Consider the following 22,988-nt stretch of genomic DNA (forward strand, 5'->3'; position numbering starts at 1 on the left):
GATTCTTTTGGACAGGGAGGGGGAATGCGCCAAAATACACGTTTTTAATGAGGAGGTTAATTGTTTGTCCACTAGACTGCAGTGCTGCATGGGTGGTGATATCTTTCTTGCTTACAAGAAGTTGTAAAATCTAAATAGTAGATAGAAAGATCGGGTAGCAAGGTCTTTTTTATGATAGCTACAACTTGTAGCCTACAAGATTCATGTAAAGTGGAAACGTGGTTTAAATGATTTCTATTGTGGGATATGTGCTAGTAGCTTTATTCTTGGACGAGTAAACTTATGTAGCTTATTTGCATCCCTGGTATAGCAAGTATCACTCTCTGGTTCAAGCATGCGCAGTTCGTGTGGACAGGCACCTTTTCAACTGGCCTCCCTTGAGACACAGAACATTGGAGTAATTCCTAACCCAAGACTATTGCTCTTTCAGACTGCAAGAGGAATGTTTTCGTTGTCAACAGTGCTTCGATGCTGAGGAGGCCACATCTGTCAGGCCTCTATACAGAATTGGAATTTTTAAAACTGAAATTATCATGCCAAAGTATATAAATTTTCACTCTTGCCTTTAATGTGTATTAAATTCTGTAATATTTTCCAAACATTTTCTACACGTGAGTAAATGAATTTTAAGAAGTCTGTTTTGTGTTATATATTAAATAATTTGAAATAAGTTTTATTTCTAATATTACACAGAAATGTTGACTTAATTTGAAATTTATTGCTAAAAGTTCATTTAGTTTTGCTCAAAAATTTAGGTTAGACCAGGGCTTATCTGCCTCACCTGACAAACTGCTAATGATTAAATGGAAAATTAGTTATGAAATTTAAAGATTATTAAGTTATGTTATTAAGAAAATTAGTTATGAAGATTATTAAAACATTTCTCCAAAAAATCCTTTCCTAAAGATCACTTGCATGTAAAATTTCGGAAAGTAATAGACCATTTTTTCATTTGGATTGGACTACCTTTAGATTAAAGCACTTTTTGCAGCACCGAGGCTATATGAAACAGGACCTAGTGTTTAATCCAAATAATTACTCGCATTCGTATCCGAGGGAAGTACCCCACCGGAAATCTAATCCAGAACCACGTGTGTTAGTCATATACTAATGTTGAGTATTATAGAGATAATTAGTGTATCTATGTTAATATTTTTAGGTATCTTGAATCTCTTGCTCTATGCTAATGCCAGGACTTCAGCACTGAGCAAATGCTCTTTTATATAAAACTCGCCAGTAAATCGCAGTTCATAGGTTAAACATAAATGCTAATCGTGAGACGTTAAACTAATAAATAAATATAAATACATCTAATAGAAAGCATGAAAATTGTAAATAAATGCATTTCAAATCTTAACAGTACTACTGTGAACATTTTACACAGAGTGGAGTTTGAGAAAGGTATCGGAATCCAAAACCATGGAATGATGTGAATAATTTATTTATTTATTTATTATTTTCTGGAATGTTTAGTGCTTTTTGGATGCATAATGCTAAATTGAACGTACCAGTGTATGTTGTATTGTGAAACGCATTGGTGCCAATTCTCGTACAACAGATGTCCGTACTCGCGTGCACAACTGTCGATGTGTTTTTAGCAAATTTGTATCTTTATCCACATTACATGGACACCGTGTGCGTGGGTTTCCTCGGAGTTCTCCCGTTTCCTCCCACTTTCTTCATTCCATCATTTCATTCATTTCTCATAATCACCGTCTCCTTTAGCCTAACCGGCATAACCGTGGGACGTAAAACTCAAAAATTTCATTTCATTTTTTCCACATTACATGGATGGTTCGTGATTTTCTAATGAGTGTCATGTTCTTCTCAGTGGTCACGTAAACAAACAGAGCGTCCATCTTTCTTTTAGGCTGGTAGAGGCACGATGAATGTGCATTTCATTAATAATAAATACGGTAACACAGCAACAGTAACAGCTAAGCGATACAAAGAGCAGGTCGTAGTCGTAGTTCGATTGCATGCAGCTTTGCAGACATTTTTTGATCTGGATGATCTTGATTTCGGTTCCAGTTACTTATTTTCTTTCTTGCTCTAGCCTGTATTATAATCTAGGATAGTTATAGACTTATTTAACTTCATGTAACAATTTTCCTTACAAATTACAAATATACATATTTGTTTTCCTATTTTGGATTTTAAAATAATATTTTTTTTTTCGTTGCAGATACATCCAAGCCATGGAGTGTTGTATATTCCTTTTGGTGGAAGTGAAGTTCCTTTGAAAAAATACGAAGCTTTAATTATTAAGTAAAAAATAAATAAAGAAAGAAAAGTCACAATTGGTATTTATCTGAAATGTTAATTTGTACAAAATATTTTTTTAGTAAAACGCACTGAAACATTAAAAGAAATAGAAAATAATAAAGAAATTTTATTGTATTTACTATGTACCCATGCAAAACATAATGGAAATGAATACAGTGATTATTTTATCTAATAAAATTCTAATTCATTGATCATACTTTCTCATTATTATTATTATTATTATTATAAGGGTCAATTAAATTTCTCGATGTAAACCTCTAGAATAATGCTATTTTTCAAGCATCATAAACCTCCACTTAAACACGTATCCAATATGGCTTATATCAATGACAATCAATATATCAACATCTTTACATGTTATAGTAGGAGATAAGCCTATTATCCTTCAAGGAACATTATCCTTCGTCGCGATAATGTTATGTCACACTTACTTATCTATTTGTAAGTTGTACTAGAACTACTTCATTGTGACTCATCACGACTACAGCTTTAATGCTGCCTGCTAAAATTCGAATAATACATTGTTCGAAGATATAACATCTATATATTTGCCCTAAGTTCGTTATATTATAATTTTTGGAACTAATTAAAACGTAGTTTACTCACTAAATGTTCAATGATAACACTCAAGATAAAATATATTTAAACTGATGTAGGCCCATTTTCGGAAGATTTTCTGCATTTAAAATACCTTTTTATTTATCAGAAAATTCCTTCTATATAATTGAGAATACATCCACTATTAATGATCTCTTTACATTTATTTTATCAAAACTATCTAGAAAAACATGTTTTAAACATGTCTGGCCACAAAACTTAACAAGTTAAATGTTTAGGTCTGGCAATAAATTAAACTAACATCATACGATACGGACTGTTGTCCATATCAACATATACATATTTATAAATGTTATCGTTATAAAGAATAATGTATTCTTCGAAAATTCAAATCAAATTCATTATTCAAACAGTTATTTCGGCAATCAATGTAATTGTTCCAATTTCGGATAATTAATCAAATAATTAATTGCTTGAATATTGACAATAAATGTAACAGCAGAAAATATATTCGAATAATAACTATTCGATAACGAATATGCCAATAATTTTAAAAGTACCAGATAATAATTATTCTAATCTCTTCCCATGATGAGCTTGGGAAGTTAAAAAAAGAATTTAAGTATTTCCAGTGTAGATTATATGAAGGAAAGATGATGAAAGATTGACTTCACTCACACATCCACAAGATTTTTTTTTTTAATAAATGTAATTGAAGACTCCTTCAACAGAGATAAATGAAGAATTCTTCAACATATATAAGTAATTAAAAATTTCTTCACTAAAGGTTGTAGTAGTGTTCTTCAACGGATGTAATTCATAATTTCTTCAACAGATGTAACTAATGACTTCCTCAATGAATGTAACTGAAAACTTCTTCATCAGATATGACTGAAGACTTTTTCTCATCAGATTAATTGAAGACTTTTCAACTGATGTAACTGTATAGACTCCTTCAACAGAGACGACATAACTTTTTTTTACAAGAGGCAACTAACTGCTTCAACGGAAATATTTTAACTAAAAAACTTCTTCAACAGAGCTAGCTGTGAACTCATCAAATTTAATTCTAGGCTTCTTCCAGTGTTTGCTGAATGCTTCTTCAACACAAGTAACGGTTAGCTCCTTCAGCAGAGATGACTGAAAACTTCCTCAAACTTACCTTTGTAGACTTGTCCAACAAAAGTAATCGTAGATCTCTTTAACAACGGCTACTGAACACTCCTTCGACAGAGGTAACTGTAGACTTTTTGGCAGAGGTAACTGTAGACTTCTTTAACAGAGGTAACTGCCAACTTTTTAATAGAGATGACTGTAGACTTCTCTAGCAGAGGTAACTGTAACTTGGTCACCTTCAATACAGGTTAACTGAAGACTTCTTTAACAGAGGTATCAGTATTGTAATAAGAAAAGATATCTTCCTTGTACGGGCTACCACTGAGTTTTACTTGATTCAAGGGTATGCATAGGGAGTTCATAATACAAATAACATCATTGAAATTTTAAGCGTGGGCAAAGAATGAGATAAGATAGTAACTAAAAATAAGTTAGATAGTAAGATTAAGTTAGATAGTAACTAAAAATTTAAATATAGAAGTTTGTAATACATGCAAATAAGATTTACACTTTTAATCAATGCTGCATCATAAGGAGTGGGTGTTACTAAAGATCCGAACTATTCCGAGGCTAAAAGTAGGTATTGATTTTGTGGGAACGAAATAATGCTAACAATACTCACGGAAAGACGTGTCATTGACCTTGGAAAATACACACCTATGATTTGACAAACCCTTATATTATTAAAACGGTAGATATGCATTTGATCCCGGAGATACCCAGAGTAGTAGCTAGTGTGGATAGAAAACCCTATAGAAATGTTCATGATATTTGAGTTTTATTTATTTGTTTGTTTAAAATTTAATGCTTTATTTCAGTATCTTAACCATATTCGACATGGTCGTAGTTTATGTTACATTAAACTACACTACTTGTACTCCCGCTCAGAATAAACCTGGATCTCCCTCACCAAAGCCGAGAATTATATCAATTTAGCCAGTTCGTTGGGTATTATCAATGATATGAATTCAAATCATGACTTTAATGTTGCGCTGTTATGTTCTTAGATAAAAGGAGCTGCTAATAAATACAAGTGGATTATACTTAATGAACTTCCAGTTACAGCCTGTGAGGTCAATTTTTCTGGAATTAAGAAGGTTGCTCACGACGAAACTAGTAGGTTGTTAATCACCTGCGGCTAGTAAATCCCCTTTCTCCACCACCAATTGTGTTTGCAGTGACAGACATGGGCCCGAACGATTGTCTTGCACTGTAGTTTCCACTGTAGCAAACTTCTGCGTAGAATGAGAAGGAAAATGTCTCGCCAGACAACTTGCCAATTTTCCAAAGACCCTGCAAGGTACGGGGTCATCATCGAGCAAGTACCTATTTGAGGAGTCGAAAAACCCACAATAGTTCATTAGTGAGGCGTTCGGAGATTTCACAGGGATAGACGGAAATGGAATCACTCGAATCCCCATCTCTTCTGCCTTCCTTATGTAGAACGCCGAGGATGATCGAGCGATATGATTGGAGGCCTTGTCCATGTGGATCCATACATTTGTGGTTTCGTCAACTTACAGATGGGGGAGGTACATGTTATACAGAGGATCCATTGTGTTTTCCTGGAAATAAGCTGCATTGACTTTGGTGTTGGAAAGCACAGAAGTGAGTAACAGCGTTTCCTTATTGCAATATCCCGCTACCAACAGAATACCTTACAAAACACTTCCTTGTCCTTCAGGGCAAAGTCAGAACGGCCCTTGCGGTCTCTTTGATTGTAGAAAATGAATCTACTTCTGTTGACTTCATCTATGTAAAGCCACCGCTCATATACGATACACTCATTTCCACTTGTTCGTCGCGAAGTATATTTCACACAATGTTCTGGTGTTTGTAACCTTATCCTGGATGCAGTGTATTGTGAGTCGATGTCCTTGCAACTTGTGACGCGCTTACAATGCGAGCTTCTTCCTGATGATGCTGGAAACTCTGCCATCTGAGATACAATGCTGTATGATCAAACTTCTCTGCGTTGGGAGATTGTCTTATGTTACTGCTCTCCTAATATCACGCACTGTATTGGGGTTCGAGCGGGTTGGAACTGTGTTCTCTTCACAATTTCCAGTCGACCACATATTGCAGGCACCTGTTGGATACATCATCGAATGATGAGACTCACACAAATTTTGTTGACGACTAAACCCTCTTCTTTGCACCATTTCATTGTTGTTGAATGCCTATAATGGCTGCGGAAAGTCCAATGATGAACCCCTTCCAGAAAGCTGCCAGTTTTACATTCATCGTTCCACAGTTCGTTCTTACCTGATACTGTTATCAAATACAGATCCTAATATTGCTAACAATGGGTCATAACAACGGTTAATGCATCGTTCGGGACGAATATATATATTCTTAACACACAATCAGTTCTAGCGGTACGATTTGTTTTCGATGGTATTACTGTACTTCACAATTTTCATGGTGGAAAATGCACTTTCACACAAATAAGTACTTTCAAACACGGACACTATTTCCCGACCAAGCTCCACGATTCAGGGAAAGGTGTTGGCGTGGATTCTCGCGGTTTTGTTGTTGTTGTTCTTGTGGTTGTTGTTGTTATTGTACAGAATCGCTAAATGGATGCCTTATTTCGAAAGAAGAGTGGAAACACTAAAAGAATGAATACATATAAATGAAAATAGTATCAGTAATAAGAATCGTAAATCGTGAAAACTTTGTGGGCTGCTCAAAATGGTTTGGCGGGCTGCATGAGGCCCGCGGGCCGCCATTTGGACAGCACTGCTTTAGCACGTCCCTCATTGTACAGTTCCTTCCTCGTTAATGTCTCGACCAGTTTCACTTCCTCTTCTTAGTAATATTTAAAATTCCCTTTTCCTCCACCATTTCTAACATCCTGCCGTTCGTCTTCCGCTCGACCCAGCTAATTTTCTCAACTCTTCTCCACATCCACATTTCGAAAGCGCCGAGTCATTTTTTTAAATCATATTTGCATAATGCCCATGTTTCTACCTCATACAGTACAATACTCAACAGTAAAAAATTTCTCAGGAAATTGCCCGTAAAGAACCCATCCTAAGAGTAAGCTCTCATCCACATTTTCTTTCTTTTACAGAGAAAAAAAATGCGTATGCCATATTATAGGATTGCTAAAACGTATAAAATAATATAATTAAAAATAAACTTATCGCTGAGCCAGACAAAACAATTTATTATTATAAAACTATATTATAATAATATAGTGACCCTTTCGCCACTTGGCTACTTGACTAGATAGTGTCTGATGAAACCAAGTGGTTAGCTAGCAAAATTGTCACAAGATATTACTTTTATAATAATAATAATAATAATAATAATAATAATAATAATAATAATAATAATAATAATAATAATAATATTTGGTCTAGGAATTAATTCGTGCGGGTGGACAAGAGATGGCGCAACGAACGGAGCGTCCCACAGTTCCGTGTATCCACACATGTGTTGCAAACCCCTGTCATCGCGTATCGTTCGTAGTATAGGGCAGTGGATTAAAGCGTCAACAACACCAGTTTGTAGTGAAGTGAACATGGCGCAATTTGTGCCTGATAAAGTGTTTTTGCGGGGTGTCCTGCTGGATTACTTTAACATGCAGAAAAGTGCGACTGAAAGTCATCGTATTTTGGTGGAAGTGTATGGTGACCATGCTCTAGCTGAGCGAACGTGTCAGAAGTGGTTTGCACGGTTTAGAAGTGGTGATTTCGGCTTGGCAGACCAAGAGCGAGCTGGACAGCCAAAAAAAATTCAAGACGAAGAATTGACAGCATTGCTCGAGCAGGATTCGTGTCAAACGCAGGAACAACTTGCAGCAGCATTAGGCTTGATCAAACAACAGTCTCCAAACGCTTGAAAGCCATGGGAATGATTCAAAAGATGTCACATTGGGTTCCACATGAATTGAAAGACAGAGACGTTGAAAGACGAAAAACCATTTGCGAATTGCTGCTTCAACGACAGAGCAGAAAGGGGTTTCTGCATCGAATTATTACGGGTGATGAGAAGTGGATCCATTACGAGAACCCTAAACGAAAAAAGGCCTGGGTGAAACCAGGTGAACCAGGTCCATCACAACCAAAACGAGATATTCACTATGCAAAGGTTATGCTGTGCATATGGTGGGATATGAAAGGTGTGGTGTACTATGAGCTGCTGCAACCGGGTGAAACTATGAATGGAGAACGTTATCGACGACAATTAATGCGTTTGAAGCAAGCTCTGGCCAGAACACGACCAGAATGGGAGAACAGACATGATAAACTTATTGTTCAACATGATAACGCTCGCCCACATGTCGCAAAACCGGTCAAAACCTATTTAGAAAATGTCGGATGGGAAGTTTTACCCCACCCGCCGTATTCACCAGACGTTGCTCCTTCGGACTACTACTTGTTCGATTGCATGAACAACGATTTGATTGGACAGCGGTTTACTTCTTCAGAAGATATCGAAACATGGGTCTCTGACTGGATCGCTTCCAAGGATGAGGACTTCTTTCGCCACGGAATCCGTACATTGCCTGACAGATGGGCGAAAGTGGTGGCTAGCAATGGACAATATTTTTCTTAAGGTATTTATGTATTTTGTGTTTGTACTACAGCTTCAATGTGTGCGTACCAACCGCACGAATTAATTCCTAGACCAAATAATAATAATAATAATAATAATAATAATAATAATAATAATAATAATAATAATAATAATAATAATAAATTAATTTGCCTGGCTCTGCGATAAGTTTATTTTTTATTTATATTATATAATAAGTAAACCTACATTTACAAAATACGAAAAAAAAAATCGAGTTTTTTTAAAGAACTTTATCCCTAAAAATCTCATGTTAAGAGTAAACTATACTTTTTTTCTTAAAAAATACTTACCTTACGTTAACGAAAGAACTTTGAGGGGATGGGTGGGTACACGATATGTATTTGAAAACGATAGAGCGTGTACCTACCAAACATTTTAGCAGTACACTACTAATTATAGAGTTGTTACAGAAATATTGAGTTATGGAAAATAAACTCAATCGTTCTAGCTGTTTCCGAGAAAATTGATTTTTCTTCCACATTCCAGTAAACTATTCTTAATTTTGTAGCTAGGGAGAAAATTCCTGGAGAATATTATTTAAACCTTCAGTTTAAAATTTTCACTGGATACGGGGAACGTTATGGCCTCCAATTAATTAAGTTTGATACATCGAGTCGAACGGATGGACGAACAGGCTGAAAAAAAAAAACAGTCAAAAAATATTTTTTCGTCGTATAGGGGCCATGAAACATGTAAATCCGTTGGAATTTCTTTTCTTCTTTCTTTTTGTCCGAGCACCATACTACGTGATGAATCAAAAGTTCGAGGCCATAGGCTAACTCCAGTAAGACTAAGCACTGCCCGCCATAGACGTGTTCCTTCTATCCGGTTGCTGATCTTTTAATGAGCAGTAGAATGTTACAGGAATGCATCTCTTTATGTTCCAAATTCGAGCAAATGAATAATAATAATAATAATAATAATAATAATAATAATAATAATAATAATAATAATAATACACCGTAATAATAATAAAGGTTAATCACAAGGATCTTATAAAATAGAGGATCTGCCCTCACAACAAAATCTTGAAGCCATACGTCACAATTTTACCACCCCTACTCTGCCCACTCCGCCCAATAAGATCGCAGTGTTTTGAGCCAACAATTATGGCGGAAACGAAAGTAGCGAATCAGACGATGGCGAAAACGAGAATAGCTGATCAGACTTGCCGATGCTCGGTTGTTATTTGGCTACATTAATTTAATATGATGAAGATACATATAGGCAGATCCTCTATTTTATAACATCCTTGGTTAATCATGTATACACTGCAATGTAGACACAAATAGGAACGTCTGGAGGATATTTTCAAAGGGGAGTGTAAGTGAGACAAAAAACTGACATACGAGTCGCGAATATATAAACCTTTATGCACATAATAATTAATGCAAAACAGTTACTATCGACGCGCATTGCATAGCTTTATTAGCTAGAGTAAATATATAAAATATTGTAATGGGTAACTAAGCAAATCTAATACGTTTTGACATGTATTTCAAAGGACCGACCCCTTTCGAAAATACAGAGGGGGTACTCCCTCACTGTGGGTACTCATGGACATGTATTTTATAATATGCAAATCACTGATTGGAGTCTCTTTTCAGTAGGCAACGTACGACAGGACTTACTTCTCAAAGTGGGAGCCGAACCATCACTCCCACTCTTGCAGGAAATCGAATGCGAAACCAAGTCCAAAGAAGCCACATACGTTAACAAAAGATTTAGGATTTTAGATTTCTGGGCGTTTGGCATCTCAGGTAGGGTGACCAAATCGTAAACTAGAAAAAACGGGACATCTTTTATTTCTGGATAGGTTGCTCCCCTAAATATATTTTTTAGCCTCTCCGTTCTCTCTCTCTCTCTCTCTCTCTCTCAATCTCTCTCTCTCACTCTCTCTCTCTCACTCTCTCTCTCTTTCTTTGTATCTCTCACAAAAAAGGGCAAATTTACACTTTTCCTTTTAAAACCTATTGAAAAGGTTGTGGAATTAATTAGATAATAAGTAACTATCAGCAGCTATCAAAAAATGAAATATTTGAAAACATTACTAAAAATATATGAGCGCTCAAATCTATCACCGACAGGATTTATAATTACTCTCAGCATCGGATTCCAACTCCTTTTATTTGCATTGTCTTGCTTTTAGACATTATTTCATTTACAACTACGGTTCATTTTACTTTCACTTTTATAGTTCTATACTTTTGTTCCCCTTCCGTAAATGGAAGTAGGGTCTATGTTACATCTTAGTCAAATCACGGAAACACTGTACTGTACTGATGACAGTGCCTCAATCTTCCACCGCCCGAAAAAGAGAGTAAAAGCAGGTTACATTTGTTCTCCATAAGACTTTCAGCCCCTTGCACTGCCGTCTGCGGAGTGGGGAGTCCTAGGAGGAAAAACACTGCAGCCACCAGATCCAATATTGCAAACGTCGTAATGGCGTTGCTCAGTAGGCCCTAATTAGACATATTCTAATATAATCACATAGCTTAGAAAATAATATAAATTAGGAAATTTTAGCGATTCGAAAGGTTTTTCTTGTATCCAATGTTTATACGTAAACACGGGACATTTTGGCGTCTCGGGAGAAGTTTTCGGGACACCGGGAATGGTAGTGACAAAACGGGACAATCCCGTTTTTACGGGACGGTTGGTCAACCTAATCTAAGGCCATTTAGCCCGTCACGTTTTGAGGGATGACGTCCCTCGGCGAGCATACAATCCGAGAAATGGAAGGAAGGAAGCGGTTTGGGACCTATACGTTAGGTACCACCCGGCATTTGCCTGGTGTGAATGAGGTAAACCCAGGAAAACCTCATTTAGGGCGTTGTACACTTTTTCGACCGTGTGGTCCCACCAGGAATCGAACCCGGGACTGCTCGCACTACGATACGCGGGGCTACTACGTTAGCAAAAGACCACGCAAATCAAAAAATTTACTACTAAAGTGTATAACCACATTGCCAGATGGATAACATGAAAATAATTAATTAATAATACTCATGTTATTCATATCTTATATGATGAGATCCTTCATAAATGAGGAAAAATCAACTGTTTTTTCCTGTAATCGTAGTGTTTGAAAGCGTTGTTTACATTGTTAAAGCAGCTGCGAGAACTACGTCACCAATTTACTTCCTTCTTATCAGAAACGCCTCCCAGCAGGGGAAACAAGTTTTCTGTACGCCAGGGAAAGATAATACGAAAGAACAAACAGTGTTTCCAATTCAGTTACTTTAGCATCAGTTTCGAAACACTGGAGTCCTGTAGTGAGGGTACCGAGAATTTAATTTTGGAATTTGTTGACGCGCCCTTGGCGTGGGAGTCCCGGATTCGATTCCCGGCGGGAGCCCGTGGTTCGGATTACACGTTAATCAGTAGGTCCACGTCTCATATAGCCTCGTTGCTGAAAGGTACGCTAATCTTAAAATCAATAATAATAATAATAACAATAGGCCTAATAATAGTTTACAATCAAATTCAGTAATTCAATGTAGTTGATTGTTCATTGACTTGGTACCCAAAACTTCTAGCGCTAGTGAGATGTGCTATTTTTTTTTCTTTTTTGTTCATTTTTATATTTTCATTATCTCATAGCGATATCGATCTATTTGACCATCAATCGTCGTGTCAAATATCTTTACGGAGTAGTTGGATAATTTTAGAGCTATTGATGACATCCACTATTTACATAAAAAGTGATTGCTGAACTAGAGGTCTGCACGGGCGCGAGCCGAGTCCGCGGGCTTACAAAGCATATATCACTTCGGGCCCGGGCTGGGCTCGGGCCATAAATTTTTCGAGTCTTTTCGGGCCTCACTTTCTAAATATACTGTACAACGATATTTACTGACGTTTAGACCGTTCTTTCTAGAGAACTTTTAAAGCAGAACTGCAAAATTAAACTTCTAATAAAAATACAATTTTGCATAAATCATGAAATTTCTGTGATTCGGACTTATTTCGGGCTCATTTGACAATCATACGAGCTCGCGCCTAAATACTAAAACATATTTCGGACTCGGGTCGGGCCTTACATTACAAATTCACGAGCCGGGCCGGGTCCAAGGCTAAAAAAAATTCCGGCCCGTGCAGACCTCTATACTGAACTCTGTGAGACATTCCAAACGCCTTTTCCGAAACAAAATAAACATCACTAAAATATGCTACTTTATCATTAAATGAACACCCAGTTAACCATTTCGTACAATCATGGTGACTACTTAGATAATGCCTAGTGCATGATTTTATTTTTGTTTTAAATTAGGTAAGGTAAAGCCCACCCAACACAAGTACATACTGTTCATGTGTAAAGAATGTTCCTCGAGGTACATTGGAATGTACATGATAGGTACGTGAATAGACCAAACATGTGAAATACACATGTAAGGAATAAGGTTACTTCCGCCCAAAAGTACGTGCATGACACATACCGAGGAATGTATCAATTATGTGTATATCACGTACCGTGTATGTACTTGACACATTTACTTGGCATGTGCCAGGAATGTACTAGGCATGTCCGTAATGTTCCTTAGGGCAGTGCTATTCAACCGGGGGTACGCGTACCTCTGGGGATACGTAATCCGAAAATAAGCATATTTTGAAATTACCCATGTTAATTTTTTTGGGAATGTGCACTTTATCCCCCTGTAAATAGTCTTTTGATTTGTACACTGATTGTCCGTTTGCTGGTTCTCTATTTGTCTCTCTCTTATTAATCAACACATGTTCTGCTTTGATTTCAAAATATGATTACTTTCGGATTACGTATCCCCAGAGGTACGCGTACCCCCGAAGATTTAATAAGCTCATTTCGATTTAATTTATCTACAGCTGGTACACAATTGGATGATGAATTGTGTCCACGGGTACGTGAGAAAAAGAAGGTTGAACAGCACTGTCTTAGGGTAATGTGTGTGTGTGTGTGGTAAGAGTCAAACATAATATATACCAGGTAGGAAGTGGTGTACGAAAGGAAATGAAATCTTCCAGTTTTACGTTCGACGGTTATGCAAGTTAGGCTAAAGGAGACGGTGATGAGAAATTTTGGAATGAAGAGTGGGAGGAAACGGAAGAACTCCGATAAAAACCAGAGCACAGTGTTTGTCCACCACAAAGTTTACACGGCGCAAGCTGGGATCGAACCAAAAACCCAAGCACCAAGGACGCTCTACCACTGAGCCACTGCGCCCCCGTGGCTACGAAAGGGGATTTTGGAGGATCCGGACCTGCCGAAATATCAACATTGATGTAAATTTAGTGCAATTTTACCGCTAACTTACATATTTTACGTATAGTTTAACTTCATATTGATCTACGCTTAAAACACTTCATTCTCTTAATTTCAGTATCAATACACAACTTTAAAATAATTTTAGTTCTCATAAATGGGTAACTCTTTACTTTGAGCACAGCAGTGCGAGGGTAAATCCTTTTCTAAAGTTCTCTTTAAGAGATACTTCTAGAACACTGGTCCGCATTATCAATGCAAGAACATAACTCTTTCTTTTTTTTAATGTCTGGTCTTTATCTTCTCTCTGATGTAACCGTCCCAATCCCCGTAGTCCAACTCGAATGAAACCAAATCGAAAAAATAAAATAAAATAAAATAAAAAATATTTTGTAGATTTAATCTCAAACAGCCAAGCCCGAGAGAGAAAATTCGGAGAAAAATCTCCAAATCTATAATCTGAATTCTCAATTTTTCAAAATAACTATTCAATTATTAATTACCAAAAAATAAGCAATCAAATATTTTTGTCTAATCATCTTCAAAAATAAAACCAGAATTCTCTTAGAAAAGTCGTTCTTTTTTCCTCTTTTTTTAAAAAAAGAACACAAACTGAATTAACACTTTCGCCAAAAACATTATTAAGAATAATTCTTGTTTTCATTATAATCGAACAAAATAGGTTTCCCATTCAGAGGCATTCAAACTCCTTGTTCTTCACCAAACTAACAACACACCGATCGAGAACCACCGACGAAGCCTCGAGAGGAAAACCATGCCTGTCGCTCACGCGACTAATTCTAACATCTCTCTCATTCACGCGGCTGACAATCCCTCATTACATTTTTTTGTTTTTAAGAATAAAATAACAAAGCGACAAAAATATATTTAAATACTAATTTTAATAATATAATTCTTATACAGAAAAACACAAAAACTCAAATTATCTCCTCTCATACATAAGTACTAACATTACTTTCTGAAGTTTTTTTTTTTTTTTTTCTGACGAATCCTTCTCGGGGGAACAAAAAGGTCTCCAAACGATGATGGTCGTTACAGATTGACGTCTCTAAAAAAAGAAAAAAAAAATAAATCAAATAATAATGATTAGCTTGCAAGTTCACAGTATCTAAACATAAATTTCGTTTTCTATTCAAAATGGAAAAAAGAAACATCCTCCTCCTCTCATAGTATTCTTAAATTGTCTGCATTATCAAAAGGATGAAAACATTGAATTGAATTGAACTGAACTGGCAACAGGATTTAAGTGTGTAGTGAAAACATTTCCTGTAATGTTGACCTTTTTATAGTTCAAATTCCTTTAAAGTGAGTTCCAAAATAAGCACATAGTAAATGAAGTTTATTGAAAGGAGATAAAATCCTTGCAAGAATAAGCAATAGCTAGTGCTTTTTAAACATTTGACATCATGGTTGTTTTTGTTTTTTTAAGTTGTAATATTACAATGATCTTATTACGTGAATAAATAATTACAAGGTTCTGCAAAAATAGTTTCAGATTTTATTCCCAGTGAAGTATGAAAGGAATACTGAAATCTAAACCGTGTGCTAGAAGCTACACTAAGTAATGTTTATATTTTTATTCTAATCGTTTAAAATAAAAAAAAAATAAAAATCATTTCTCAAATCTTAAATATTTCAACAGAAAGGATGAACCATCGGCTGGTTTCTATTTAAAAGTCGCAAAGAAACACTATTCAGCATGATTGAACGTTTGTAGCTTTATTGTAAATTGTATCCTTCCGATTAAGTATGGACGATAATTTCATTCAAATACCTGTCTAAAATTGCTTGGCAGTAGCGGATCCTGTCAACCTGATTTTGCAGTATACGTTTGTTAGATGGTTTGTGGCGTGATTTCACAAACAGCTCGCTCAATATTATGCTTAAGTACCTGAATACTTTCTGGATTGTCAGGAAACACGGATCATTAATGTCAACCCCCCCCCCCCCAAAAAAAATAAATAGTATCAAATCGTAGCTTTACCGAGGGGAAATTACGAAAACTGCTGATACAATTATTAAAATTAGTCCGCAAAAGAGTGATTGTGAGACGGCTTCTGTGGAACGTAGAGCCATGCTGTTGGCCTGTTAAAGCTGGCAAATAAAATCTGTAAACATGTCTCTGTAACTCACTACATTACATGCAATACAGTCCCACGCTGTCTACCACAAATAAAGCATGCAGCAATTCGAGACTGAGCACAGCTAAAGGAGGCGTAGATTATAGAAATTCTATATCTTATTCTTTAAAAGAAGAAAAAAAAAAACTTGTCACACCTTAAGGTGACCGTAATTACATTGATTTTGTAAGTCTACGTCTTCGGGCTCTTGAAGTCAAGATACGTGTAAATGTAACAATTTATGTAAATGTTTAAGAAACAACATGGTTAAATGGGGATTACTCTTAAGAAACCATCTTTTAACTTAGGCACAAATAATAACAAGTAACTCCTAAATTATCTTGTTGTCAAGGGCCAAGTTGATACATTGAACTCACCACCACCACCACCAGTCGTAGTTTTAAAAGAGAAGCATACACGATCCGGAATGAGACGTGGTTAAGAAATGAAAGGAATAAAATCAGGAAGAGTATTTTTCAATACGTAAGGCCACCACAGTATGAAGTTAGGTTCTGTAGTGATCTGAAATGTTGAAAAACTATCTTCCTGATTTTATTCCTTTCATTTCGTAACCACGTCCTACTCCAGACCTGTATATCCTTTTTTAATACAACTGACGAAAGTAATATGAAGTGAATGAAACTACTTTTATTCATTTTACTACGTTGCGGTGCGTAAAGTTTTCATTTATTTTGTGTCTGATATATCGTCATCGCCCACTCTACCTAAAAGTTAATGTACCTGTAGGTACAGAATTATGAAAAAATAGATATTTAATACCTAAAAATAAACGGTATACAAATCAAATATAAGAAAAAAATTCAATTTTCCCTTTTCTGCCTCTTCGTCAACATAGTGTTTGACGAGTTCGATTCTCAGCTTTCTTCATACTACATGTTTGCAACTCTTCTACTGTTAAGTAAAATATGAAGTGAAATACTACTGACGTGTTTTAAAAACAACGGAAATCGCCTCAGGTGAAAACGCCCCTTAAAGTGCAAATTAAGTTGGTAGTGCTGACGTGCGTAAATTTTCAGCCTACAAAACTGGAGCTAGAGAAAACAAATTTGGGATGAATTAGGAAAAACACATACGAAGTGAAAAATTGGCTTTCACCCAATCCAATATGCCAGACTAATATTGAAATTCTATATGCGAAATAAGCGAGGACTATCGTTCGCAGAACTACTATATTGTTTATAGGTTAAACATTTATTATCAAGAAACACACATACATAGAAAATACTTACCAAGTATGATTTGTCCAATTTTTAAAGTAGATAGAACAGTCTTTCCCTTTGCTCCAAGCCAGCTGTACTTTTGAGCTAGGTTGTTACTCAACAATTTTCGGAGGAGCCTATAAGTAATATTCCTGGTGTCTTTCCCACCTACTTTGGCAAGTTCTCGTACCTTAAAGAAATAAATAAAACAAATTGTGAGTAATGAACGATATGTAAAGAATTAATTAAATTATACGTTCTAAGCCAGTAATCGAACTTTCTCCTATGTGAGATCAGTAATTTCAGAAAAAATCTACCTCTATGTAAGAATTCTACGTTTTCCCAACATGGTATACTATGCAGCAAAGAGAAAGACATATTGTAGTCACAGTTTTACAGCAAGTTCGCTAAATTACGATATATAGGTCGACTTCCGGAAATGACTTCCTTCCTTAGCCCTACGAAAAGGGAACACTCAGGACATTGTACGAGAAGGGAAAATTGGTTGCATTATATGCACCTGCATGTTTTAATTTGAGGCGCTGGTTTTCATTCGTTGCAGCCCATTTTCTCTTCTTCATGCTCTAAGTGTTCCCTTTTATCCCATATTTCCCATATTTCTTGCATACAACTTGTTGCTAAGTGAGAAATTCGTATTGAATGCTAATTATATCATTGCAGTACAAACTTCGAAATTGGGTTTGCATTATGAATTAACCCCTACACTTTAATCGATGTCGATCCCAAACAATGTTTCCTAATAATCATTATGGACATCAATGTTCATCAAAAATGTACATTTATTTTTTTTTTTTTTTTTTTACGAAAGTTGTTAATATGGGACAGAGAAAAAGGTGATGCAGCACGAGCATACAACACGAAATACACATAACATACATAAATTTCGCCTGAAGTTATGTAAAATACATAAATGTTTCAAGTTTCAGGGGATTGGAACCCCAATGTGTTAAGAGGAGCAGAAATCGGGACTGTCCGGTTGCCCGTTCAAAGCGTGGTTTCGCCCAATTATTCTCAGCAAGAAAAGAGAGTATAGACAACGCCCGACCACACACTGGGAATATGGCCAAATAATTCCATGAAAGCTTTGGCTGGGACGTTTTCAGCCATCCTGCGTTCAGTCCCGACCTCGCTCCTAGCGACTTCTATCTCTTTCTGCATCTGGAGTTTTTACTTGATGCTAAGCGTTTCAACAATAAAAAGTTCAAAGAACACATTACCAGATGATTGACAACACAGGCGGCAACACCCTATGTCTCAGGAATCAAACTTAGGCAACGCTATGAAAAATGCCTGGAAAATTACGGGAGTTATGTAGAAAAGTAGTGCAAGTGTTCTTGATTTTTGTGCAAAAATGCTTTCTTAATCTGTACTCTATTTCTTTTTTATTACCGAACGGAACTTACTTTCCGAACGAACATTCTATCTTTACTTTTTTCCCTCCTCAATTTTGCTCCCCTTTACTTCGGGGCTTGGGCCGTTGCCCCGCCCGCCTTCTCTCCACAGCACGACACTGAGCCACACCAAAGAAAAATGAATCGGACTCCCCTCTGACATGCTGACTTTTTTACAAGTATAGTCTAATTTTAGTAGTAAGTTTGGAAATTTTACATATAGTTTACCATCTTAGTAAATTTCGGAAAACTGTATCGGACACCTCTCCGATATTCCGACTTTTAGTCTAATTTTAGGAGTAATTTTGAAAAGTATAACTTTCTTTGTACTTATTTGGTTACCACATTGTCTGCAATTTATTTTTAGATTTATTAATTTTGATTATTAACTTATTGTTTCAAAACTGGAATACTGTTACATCAGATGTTTGAGTACCTGCAGCCATGTTTACAATAATAATGTTCATTACATACCCACAATCCTACCATGCGGTAACCTTGCGCGAAGTAGTTCCCTCTGCTTGCCAAATAGTTTCATGTATAGAACTGCGTATATACGTAAAAAATTAACACAACTTTGCTCTCCTTATATAGTATCAAGGGTTGTTCCAAAGTTGGTCGATTGTAGCAAAATTTTGAAAATTTAAAGGAAAGAAATGAATAATTTGCTTGTTTTTGTGCTTGATAATGTATAACGAGAGCGCAATTTGTGTTTATTTTCTTATATAAACAGTTCTAAACATGGAACTATTTGAGAAGCGGAGAGAACTACGTGGGGCAAGGATTTCTCATAGTAGGATTATGGGAATGTAATGAGCATTTCTTTGTTGTGAACATGGCTGGTGATAATCAGAAAAATCTATTAAAAGTAAGTAAAAGTCACGGCTTAATAAATCTAGAAGTAAATTGTAAAACATGTGGTAAGCAAATAACTGTAAAGAAGGATGGAAAAAGTTATACTTTTCAATGTAACGGTAAGTACATAACCAACTTGCCGGCAAGGTTCTGGAACACAAGTCCCCCTTCCCACTTAGCTGTAAGAAAAATAGAAAACAACGTGTCCTGCGGGCTCTAACCCGACTTCACTCGCTAACGCTCGCTCGGCAATAAATGTGAATTAAATATCAAACTTTGGAACAGAAAGGACCCAATTATTAAGCTTCTAGCCAAGAACTAGGCGGACGACCAACTTCGGAATACGTCCCATTATCAAGCACAGAAACAAGAAAGTTATTCATTTAAACTCGGTAAATTTTCAAAGAGTAAACTTTACGAGACACGCTCCAGCTGCGCATCGATAAGTAGGGCCCTTGTACAAAGTATTGTAGAGTACGGTAGGCCAGAGTAAATTAGGATAGAAATAAGTAGGGTAGGGGTTAGGAACGGGTTAACTTAAGGTTAGGTAAGTTATGATTCATTTTCATAAAATTATTAGAGTGTAATTTCTCATTTCTGAGTGAGTATACCTGCTGGAGCGGGCGTTGTAAAGTTTACCCTTTTCAAAATTTTGTTAGCAACAGACAACCAACTTTGGAACTTAATCCAATATATTTTAATAGGGTAGTGTGTAAGTAATCACGATATGGTGAGCTCTTACCTGTGAGATGCGTATTTACGTGAAAATATATTAATTAAAGTCGAACCTGATTATGCACAAATTCGCCCATTAAGTTATGGTAGATTAATAAAGGGCAATATGCAATAAACGTAATGCGCATATGACTAACTAAAACATATATTTTTTATTATGAAAGCAGGTTTTCCACAATCCTCGTTTACGCGACCCACCATCGCTGACGCGTGTGCCTTCTACGGACGTATCCCTGTGTAGCCCGCTCCTGCACTGACTCCCTTAGATAGCATTCGTTCTTTTTAGTGGCCACCAAGCACAGATATGTTGGTTATTTTGCGCAAGACCTCTTAAAGTGAATCTCCACCGGGGAATGCAAGGCACACCTCAATGTTTGCTGAAGGAACAGAAAGTGAAGGGAAGGTACCCCATATAGGTTAGTAGCTAGGTTTGTTCCTTTCTGCATCAAAGTTTAATATTTAATTTAGACAGTAGTACCGAGCGAGCGTTAGCAAGGGAAAGTGGGTTACAGCCTCCCAGGGCACGTTGTTTTCTGTCTTAATTACAGCTAAATGAAATGGAGGACCTGTGTTCTAGAATCTTGCCGAAAGTCAATGAAGAGAAAGCAGTAGGCTATATATTTCATGCATTTATGTACCAATCTGTATCATTAATCTGCACGCAGGTTAGGTTACAACTCAATTACCTTTTCTTACCATGCAAAAGAAACTATTTTATCCGGTAGAAAAAAAGTTGTACGATGCTTCGGTAGTTATACCCAAACTTCATCATTTTAAATATCTGCACTCAGACTAAGACTACAGAGAAAATAAAATGTTCTGTGTGCTAGAATTATACATAATTTTATATTTTCTTCCAGTGAACATATCAAAAGTTTGAACCTATATTTAATTTCGTAAATTTGGCAGTATATTTATCGAGAATATATAAAACAATATACGGTGTATTTCCATGCATAATTACCTGAAATAAAAGAAAATTCTTATGAAAATGAAGTTGATTGTAAGTTCAGCCTCCGCCAGCTTTCATTTCATTTCATGAACGCCTTCTTCATAGGCACGACCGTTCAGATCCAGATGCCTTCTTCCTATTTATGTAATAAGTAAATATAACTGTAATATGATAATATTGAAATTAGTGTTTCACTTGAATCTTTGACCTTTAGAATTGAATTGCAATCTTTCCCTCCTTTAAATAAATATGTACTTGTGGGGTGTAGACAAATGAATGTTGCTTTTAGTGTTGCCAACACCAACGCGAAAAAGTGGCTTCAACGAATAGCTAAAAATGGCCAGGAATGGCTAGAAGAAAGCAAGCTTCCACGCTGAGACAATGATAAATAAATCCGAATCCTATAATACTCCCCTCACAGAGATAAATATCATCTTCTTCTTCAAGTTGTGACGAAGGTTCTTTTATCTCTGTTATTTGAACTCGGCTGGTTCTGTTTCAACTAGTTACAAGACTGGATGAAATTTCGTATAGAGAATAACACTGTGTTATAGAGATAAACAATTCTAACAGTGGGATTTAGAATGTTACAACTTAGAAAATGCATGAAACTTCAGAAAATAGCAAAATGACACATATAATATATTAAAATGTGGCTAAACTCAGAACGTGGCTAAAAGAGAAAAGCATATTTCTAAAAAAAAGAAGAAAAAAGAAAAGAAAGAAAAAAAAAGAAAGAAAGACACTATTGGCTCTTTGAAAATTTTATGACTAACTAGGTTCTCAAAGTGGCCGCATCTAGCCACAAAGTGGCAAAATTGGCAACTCTAGTCGCAATACGAAACAACTTACGCGCAAGCAGGCCGTGGTACATGGGGTATGTGCCATTCACATTCCTCACATTCCAGTGAAGCATGTAAAAGTACCTTTCAAGTGCCAGAAATTCCTCGAAAGGTACGTACCTAGCGACACATGCTATGCATATGAAATGTACATTTCTCAAATACCAGGTACGTAAACGATACATATGGAACTTAAATGGCACGTTCCTAGAATGTACTCCCATGCGCAAAAAATATTGCGCGTATACTGTAACTCACAATTTTTCGCAATTATTCCATTTTCCATATGTTTATTGGTAAAATTCAGTTATTAGTACGTGGAGATAATAGAAAGCAATCCATCTAAGGAGATATTTCCAAAAAATATAATAAAATAATAAAAATATAAGCAAAAAACAAAATTATGTTCGGTTTTGTGTATACTGGCAATAATGTTTTCGAGGGAATTTTTGGAGTAGCACAGCACGATTGCAGAGGGAATAACAAGATTAGTAGGAGAACAGCTGAATCAAGGAACTAGAAATTGGAGCAAAATATTGCATTTATTGGCTTAAATCTAGGGTGTAAATTGTCTGCCAAATATAAATTAGCTTCTGTAAGCAAGATGTTATACGGAAAATATAAACAAAGAGAAAAACTGTTGTCTTAAGTTTGGAAGTGACATGCTCTATAGCCATGAGCATTTATTTCTTAAGAGAAAGATAGGCAACAAAAGAAAATCTGTGTGGGCAAGTGGGTAGAGTGACGGACTAGTAATTCTTATACTGTTTTGACACCAGATCGAATCCCATCCGGTTCTCTTTCATTTTTTTTCTTTACAAAACATTGTAGAAAGTGTATAATTTTTATGTTAATAAAACTGAAACAATACAATTAGGAAATAACTTTTTGTTTCCTCTGATGACGTATTTATTTAGAATTAGTGTACTATTAGTAATACCGATTGCTTTCAGTTTATGGTGTTGTATAGCTTCCTTTATCATCCTCTTTTCTTGAAAAAAAAAAATTCTCCAATAAAGTATGAAAAATATATATAGTCAGAAAC

The 22,988-nt window shown here is 36.0% G+C and overlaps 1 protein-coding gene and 1 long non-coding RNA gene across 2 annotated transcripts in view; one reads left to right on the forward strand and one right to left on the reverse strand.

The window, feature by feature from the left end:
• Positions 1–22,988, forward strand: part of LOC145671439 (pfs47 receptor-like) — an 80,362-nt gene that overhangs the window by 19,839 nt on the left and 37,535 nt on the right. The window contains exons 4-5 of the mRNA XM_081740628.1: positions 2,186–2,269; positions 4,968–5,076. Of these exons, the coding sequence (XP_081596754.1) occupies positions 2,186–2,269; positions 4,968–5,076 (193 nt within the window). The remainder of the gene's footprint in view (positions 1–2,185; positions 2,270–4,967; positions 5,077–22,988) is intronic.
• LOC145672110 (uncharacterized) lies at positions 14,670–21,473 on the reverse strand. The gene is made up of 3 exons (XR_014128615.1): positions 21,114–21,473; positions 17,178–17,337; positions 14,670–14,855 (listed from the first exon to the last, which is right to left on the reverse strand). It is a non-coding gene; the product is annotated as an uncharacterized LOC145672110 (long non-coding RNA).

This window comes from Thermobia domestica, chromosome 15 (genome assembly GCF_964235325.1).
Source record: "Thermobia domestica chromosome 15, izTheDome1.hap1.1, whole genome shotgun sequence".
Taxonomy (NCBI): domain Eukaryota; kingdom Metazoa; phylum Arthropoda; class Insecta; order Zygentoma; family Lepismatidae; genus Thermobia; species Thermobia domestica.